Genomic DNA, 7,503 nt, shown 5'->3' on the forward strand with positions numbered 1-7,503 from the left:
TTTCAAATGTGCGACACAAGTAAAATTTCTTTAGTCTACTCTTAAGGATATCAGGACTCTGTGGTATTTTTTATATGCAAGTCCTCTGTAATACAGTTTTCACATATCACGAAAAGATACATGTTCTCTCTCTCCATATATATATATATATATATATATATATATATATATATATATACATATGAAAACTTTATTATAGAGATTCAGATATTTGAAGACAATCTGCACTTCCATTGGCTCACCACTGTGGCTGCCATGAGCCACAGTGAAAACAAAACCAACACAGAACATGTAATCAATGTATATCATGAAATATCATAAGTATAATTTTGCTACTATTATGAATTGTAACATACCTGAATCTCTATAATAAAGATTTCATATGTATGTATATATATATATATATATATATATATACACACACATACATACACATGGAGAGAGAGAGAGAGAGAGAGAGAGAGAGAGAGAGAGAGAGAGATTTTGTGAAAGACCTTGATGACTCATGCCCACTGTCCACTATAATTCTACAGGAACCACACAGCCCTAGTAAAGAAGGAGACAGGACAACTGAATGTAAATTACTCTCACTGATCAAATCCTAACTTGCCTAAAAGTACATACTGATCAACCTAGATTGGCATATCCAAAAACCTTGTCCTGGACAGTGCCCCTCTAATTACTGTAAAATGTTATGGTGGAGTACTATGTTATAGTGGCGTACTATCAAGTCATTATAATGACCTCCGTTAGTTGTGTCTTGGGTATTCTCACACAGACATGAATTCTTAAGAAGTCTCAAAAAAAAAAAAAGGCAGTAGCATTATCTAAAAGTCATATTCAGGAGCCTCTCTATAGGACCTCTGAAATGGTAATTTTTGATAGGGCCATATCTGCTCTAGAACAGCACGTGTCACTCTCACCTCACCTCTACAATTCAGCTCAGTGGCTGAGGAGGGCTGAAGAGGTAGCTATGGGTCCTTTTCCCCAGTCACAAAAACCAGTCAGAAATGGCTGTACACAGTCCAAGCTTGAATCACTAAACTAATTCCATGTTTATTGGTAGTGATTAATTCAGGGATGACCACTGCAGGCAATAAGAGTTAGGAGCAGAATTCTATTGGGACTATTAGAAAACCAGACTTGCTCTTTTCTGCTGGGAATTCTTACTCTAAAGGTGATGTAAGTCCACGTGAACCCAAAACCAACATAGATACAGAGTCTCAACAGATGGATTCCTAAGGACACTAATCCAGACACTGAAGCCACCCCGTCTGTGTAGTCTTCAGTTTCTGTACCAATATCCTCTCCTTGTGCTTATGCCAAGTTGATTAAGGCTGAATCAGATTATACATCCTCAATGGAAAAGCTCCAGCTAATCAAATTATCTAAGCAGCCCTCACTTTAAGGATAAATTCAGTAAAGAGACAGTCCCTCTATTCCATTTACCAGCTGGTTTAGTATCCTGTAAACCTAAGACAAGAATACCTTAGGAGGAATTTTTGTGTGAGAATTTGTAATTGCAACTCTGGCTACCCAAGTTCACCCTTTTCTAAGCTGTGATAACAAAGGCAAACCAGGAAGACAGCAAAGGCTGCTGTGAAGACAGTCTGCGCTCCCATTGGCTTACCTCGAACAACTAAACTGCTGATGCAAGTTACACTGCACACTGAGTGGGAAGTGAAGAAATAACAGAGAGCCTGCCTGCTCAGTCATTTCTGCAAATGACAACAAGGGGGAGGGGGTCGCTGCCTCATACCACAACTGAAGTATCTAAAGCCTTGTAAGCATCACAGGAGCAGAAGCCACTGCTGCTACAAACATGGTATGGATAGAGAACAGAGATGAAGATGATGAAGATAAAGAAACCCGTGTTGGGGATGCACATTTGCCAGACCAACCCCTGAATTGCAGCCTTTTCAAGAGTCAGTATCTTTTTTTATTTGACTCTTATCTTCGATGTATAGTACAAGTTGAAATACTTTTATTAACCTAAAATTTCTGTCTCCCCAGCTACAGGGTGGGTCCTTTCAGGCACTGGGGCTTAACTCCCTAAGCATATAGTAGATCTGACCAAAAAACAAGATTAAAAGAGAAAAAGATATCTGGCAAAAGCCAGAGAGCTGGTGTATGCCCATGAGCCCTGGAGAGGCAGAACTTTGAGAGTTTGAAGCCAGCCTCAGCTACATAGTGCCACCCTATCTCACAAAACACACAAAGGGGGGTAGGGGAGAAAAGATTTGTATAAGAAGAAAAACAAATCCGATGAAATTATCAAAACATACAAAGACATCAATTCTCCCAAGCTAGCCAGGCACGACCATGCTTTGCCCCCAAGATCAGATGAGACAGATGTACCAAGATAAGTGTTCCGATGTGAGAAAAGATGCCTTACCAGTGGATAAGGCCTCCTCCCGAACATCTCCCTCACCAGGCTGATGAATATTCCAAGATGTCTTAGGAAGTAAAGCGATTTCTTCAGGTGATACTAATCTCACCATGTCCATGTGATTGCTCTGGAATTGGTACCGAGGGATGAAGCAGATTTTGCCTTGTTTGAAAATGTCCTTGATGATTTCTTCCGTCTCAATTTCATCTTGCATGCTCAGAAAGATGGAAATTCTTTTGGAATTTTGATACTGACTGTGGGCAATTACCTAAGTGGGAAATGACAGCAATTTTAATTTTTTAAGACTATATTCTTTACAAACTAGTAACTTCTCTTACCAATTTCTCCCTTTTGTTGTGTCCTTCTTCAAGGAAAGTGATGCAGTGGGTTGATGCTACATCCTGATACCTGGCTTTTATTTCAAACCACAAGGCTTGCACACTTGATTCCTTTATCTCTCTACTATGACTATGCTTGACCCCATGGAAATTCCTTAAGAAGACACGGAACGAAAAGGTTGTCTACCTTCAGATTCCTAAATGTGATCCCAGTTTCCAATTCCTGACAATACACCTCAGGGAATTACTCAAGTATTCAGGGGTTATTTTTTTTCTTTGAAATTTGGGTCTAATAAAATTTCCAATCCTCGAGTCATTGGACATTTCTCCCATCGATTTTACCCATTTAAGTCCCACTGAAACCCAACCTTACTGACCTCTGCAGAACCTTTGCTACATCTGTAGGGACACACAACTCAACATTTCAGGCTACATGGTGAGTCCTGAGTCAATCACTGCTTATGTATCTATCCTAAAGGAGGGATTCTGAATCTGTCCACAAGCTCCCACGGAGAACATGCCAGTAACGGTTTCTTAGCTCAACCAGTACCATTCCATCCAATTAGCTGCTCACAGAGTTCATTAAAATGGGGATGAAGGGCTCCTAGTGCAAGGTTACCCACATTTTGTGGAATCGCTCATCGGGCAGTGGGAGCTAAGATTTGCTCATGAAGTCCTAGGCACTTACCAGACTCGGAAGTCGGCCCCTTACTCCCTAGGTGTGTCCATTCCTTTTCTGTTCTCCCCTGTCCTCCAAGCTAAGGAAAGAAGGATAAAGCAATGGCAGCTTACAAATAGGACTGGCAGAAAGACATAGGGGAAGAAAGCCAAGTTACATCTAATCCCAAGGGGAGAGAGAAGTTAAGGAAGCAGAGCAAGCAGGGGCTATGGAAGGAAATCCACCCTGTAAAGCTGTCAGGGCTGTCGGCATAAGTGGAGCAAATGGAAACCTGGGTTTGGAGCAGGCCTGAGGCTTTTGATGCCACTTACTATGTGAGAAAGTCTTTTTCTTAGTCTCTTTACAGCAGAGAGTAGAAAACCAGGAGCTGACAAAACAATAAGACACTTAGCTGAAACTCAGGGTGAGACTATGCTTCTGCATTTGCCTTCCTGCCTCAGGCCCCTGCTGTTAGGAAGGGAGAATGCTACAATAACTGCGAAGAGACAGAGGGAAGATGAGACAGTATTTACAGACAAGGCAGTACTGAAACGTGGACCGGGGAGGTGGGCAGAACCCATTCTTTCCATAGAACCCCAAACAGTATCTGCAAAGACAGAGGAAAGCTTGTAGCTAACACACTTTCATTCATACATGTGTATAGACAAGGGCCAGGGGTTTCATTGTACCACATACAAAGTCCCCAGTTGAGGCTCACTACCCACAAAAGACATGAATATGCATAGCCAATAAATGACTTTCAACCACTTCTGAAAAGCCAAAATGCAAAATGGAAGGATTTTTAAACATAAAAAAAAAATAGAATGGAAAAATGATTTAGTGCCAAATGGGTAATTCAAAAGATGGGAGATGATTTTTAAATTCTAATTAGTCTTCTCAGACAAACTGAAAACAATAACTGAATCTATAAAACATTAAATGGACCGCTAGGGAAAGGAATCGGTAAGAGACCTAAGGAGTACTCATTGGACATTAAAACTGCAATTGGCCAAATGAAAACAATAGAGGAGGAGGTCCTGTGAGGGAGAAAGATTAACAAAAAAATAAGAAAACTAGCTAAGAGACACAGAAGATTAATCTAGAGCTTTTATTATCTAATTAAAAAGAATTTCTGAAAGATACAAAGGAAAGCCAGTAATCAAAATGTAACAGTTTGAAAGAGGATGAATATCACAGGCTTGTACATTTGTTTCTTCAAAGGGAGAGATTTAAAACCTGTTTTACATCTAGAAGGCTGGGAATTAATTTAGTTAATAGCCTGGTGACAGCTGATCTGTCTGCATGGCCAAGCCACACGTGGCTCCCCAGGATTCTTACGTTTGTCTCAGTCATCCTCCTTAGACCTTTATCTTGAACATTGTTTCTCAGCCAATAGAATCCTTCTTTATGGGCAATGTCACATGTACTTTACAAATGGGAGCAGAGGTGGTTAATAACCTGGTGACCTTGGCACTTTCTATATGATTGAGACGATACTAAGACCCTTAACTTATCACACGTACTTGATCTATAGAATTCATCTCTATGGGAGAGGACACATGTACCTAGTAAAAAGTTTCTAAATAATTATGGCTTAAGTTCTGTTCATACTGAATTGAGTTAATTATAACCAAGAGACTTTCCCCCAAACTGTCCTGTGCTTAAATACATCTAAAATAAACTGACTCTAGAAGTTTCAACCAACACCAGAAACTGGATCATGATGAACCAGACTTCCTTCTTGCTTCATGCTGATAACACTCTTCTGGCCTCTGTGGTCAGAGGCCACCAAGGTGAGCTTTGAGGTTCCAAGGAGCCTATGGCAGGCCTAAGTCTCTCACTACCTCCATCTTGGGGATAAGGTATAATTACTCAGCTACTTCTCCAGCATCATGCTTGCCTGCCTGCTTACCTGTCTGCCTGCCTGCCTGCTTACCTGCCTGCTGCCTGCCTGCCTGCCTGCTGCCTGCCTGCCTACCTGCCTGCCTGCCTGCTTACCTGCCTGCTGCCTGCCTGCTTACCTGCCTGCTGCCTGCCTGCCTGCCTGCTTACCTGCCTGCCTGCCTGCCTGCTTACCTGCCTGCCTGCCTACCTGCCTGCCTGCTTACCTACCTGCCTGCCTGCCTACCTGCTTACCTGCTTGCCTGCCTGCTGCCTGCCTGCTTACCTGCCTGCTGCCTGCCTGCTTACCTGCCTGCCTGCCTGCTTACCTGCCTGCCTGCTTACCTACCTGCCTGCCTGCCTGCCTGCCTGCTTACCTGCCTGCCTGCTTACCTGTCTGCCTGCCTGCCTGCCTGATTACCTGCCTGCCTGCCTGCCTGCTTACCTGTCTGCCTGCCTGCCTGCTTACCTGCCTGCCTGCTTCTATACTTCCCATCAAGAGGATCACTGACCAGCCTTCTGAAACTGGAAGCAAGCCCAAATTAAATACATCCTTTTGTAAGTTGCTTTGGTTATGGTGTCTCTTCACAACAACAGAACAATATCTAAGCCACAAATTAAAATACATAGATAAAAACATTAGTCTCTAGATTGGAACCCATAGGTACTGAGCAAAATGAGAAAAAAAACTAAATCTTGAAATAAATGGATCAAATTGGAGTTGACAATATTTTAACATATATTTAAAAGTTGTGTCTAGAGAGATGATGCAGCAGTAAGATCTCTTACTGCTCTTTCAGACAACCTGGGTTCAATTTCTAGCACCCACATTGGGACTTAAAACCTTCCTTAACTCTGTCTAGTTCCAAAGGATCTGTCACCCACTTCTAACCTAAGGCACCAGTCATACACAAAATGTACTTATATACGTGCAAGCAAAACTCGAATACATTTCAACTACAAATAATGCCAATCACATAGGTATTTTCTTTAAAATAATCCCTTTGAGGATATACTCTAGGAAAGCTGAGAAAGAAAACTAAGGAGACAAAGCAAGACAATGAGTACCAGAAATAACCGGAACTCTGAAGTTTACAACGCAAGGTGTAAGCGGTTGTGCTGTGAATGCAGTTAAATCACAACATGAACAATAAACTTCGGAGTTAGATAAAATTCAGAATCTAGTTTTGCCAAAATAAAGGTACAGTCAATTTAAAACTCCTAGAAAAGCAGACCAAAATTCAATGTATGTTTAAGTCTGGACACATAAAATATAGCGCATTTTTTGAACAGTTGTATCACTGAGCCATATCTCCAGTCCTACAATTTTTCATTTGTGTCCTTCCTCTGCTAGATCCCGTGTTAGGGGCAACAATCATGTCTGTCATCTCTATGACCCAACGCATAGAAAAAATGGTTTACTAGGTGTTCAACACAGGCGAATGGATTACATTTTAAACCCGCAAGTGTGGGCGTGGTTCGACAGTCTCTACATCTCCTAAAGCTGGCCGCAATGCCTTTCCTCGCAATAACAAAAGAACTCGGTTTGAATGAACAAACCTGCCGGGGACTAAGCTCCTTCCAAAGCTCAGCTGCCCCGCCCCCGGCCGCGGAGCGCGCGCACCAGAGAACGCGCACGCGACCCGGAGATGTGCGCCTGCGCAGACACGCAGACACGCAGACACGCAGACACGCAGGCACGCAGGCACGCAGACACGCGAGCCCAACCTTCCCGGAGTTTAACTCCCCGCAGTCTTCTCGCACCTTCTGTGTGAGGAGGCGAGACTGGCGCCGCCGTTCCTCCGCGCTCAAGGCCCTCAAGCGCTGCTTCAGCTCTGTCCGCAGGCCCCGCTTGGCACTGTTTACTGCGACCGTCGCCATTTCCTGGCAAGCACCGCCCCGGCCACGCCTATCACCCTGGGCCGCGCAGGGTCCGTAGGTCGGAGCTCCAGGGGCCGGACTCCAAATTCCTGGCCACGCCCCTTGCCTCTGTAAACCCGTAGAGGTGCACAGGACACTTAAGCATCTGAGCAGACTCCCATTGTGTGGCAGCGAAAGGCTGCGTGCTGTGGCGTCCTTGACCTTTCCTACTTGATAGCTGGGAATTGTGCACTTAGCCCAGTATGCTTACCCTCTCTCACAGACCCCAAAAGGTAGCCATGCTTCTGCAGAGGGTCTAACAAAGGCTGTCAACTATACTCCAGGACTCAATATTCATCTAATTGTGGAGTACAGGG

General features: G+C 43.4%; 1 protein-coding gene across 3 annotated transcripts in view; it reads right to left on the minus strand.

Moving 5' to 3' along the window:
* The window catches only part of Mthfs (methenyltetrahydrofolate synthetase), a 31,292-nt gene extending 24,098 nt beyond the window's left edge, over positions 1 to 7,194 (minus strand). Inside the window, exons 1-2 of one of the 3 annotated variants that reach the window (XM_052187670.1) lie at positions 7,031 to 7,194; positions 2,396 to 2,657 (exon numbers count right to left, since the gene is read on the minus strand). In XM_052187670.1, the coding sequence (XP_052043630.1) occupies positions 2,396 to 2,657; positions 7,031 to 7,147 (379 nt within the window). In that variant the 5' untranslated portion in view covers positions 7,148 to 7,194. Of the gene's footprint in view, positions 1 to 2,395; positions 2,658 to 3,415; positions 3,437 to 6,826; positions 6,894 to 7,030 lie in introns of those variants that run through there. The other 2 variants (XM_052187673.1, XM_052187671.1) reach the window with 2 other exon arrangements.
* Positions 7,195 to 7,503: the final 309 nt, after the last annotated feature.

Source organism: Apodemus sylvaticus, chromosome 7 (genome assembly GCF_947179515.1).
Source record: "Apodemus sylvaticus chromosome 7, mApoSyl1.1, whole genome shotgun sequence".
NCBI lineage: Eukaryota > Metazoa > Chordata > Mammalia > Rodentia > Muridae > Apodemus > Apodemus sylvaticus.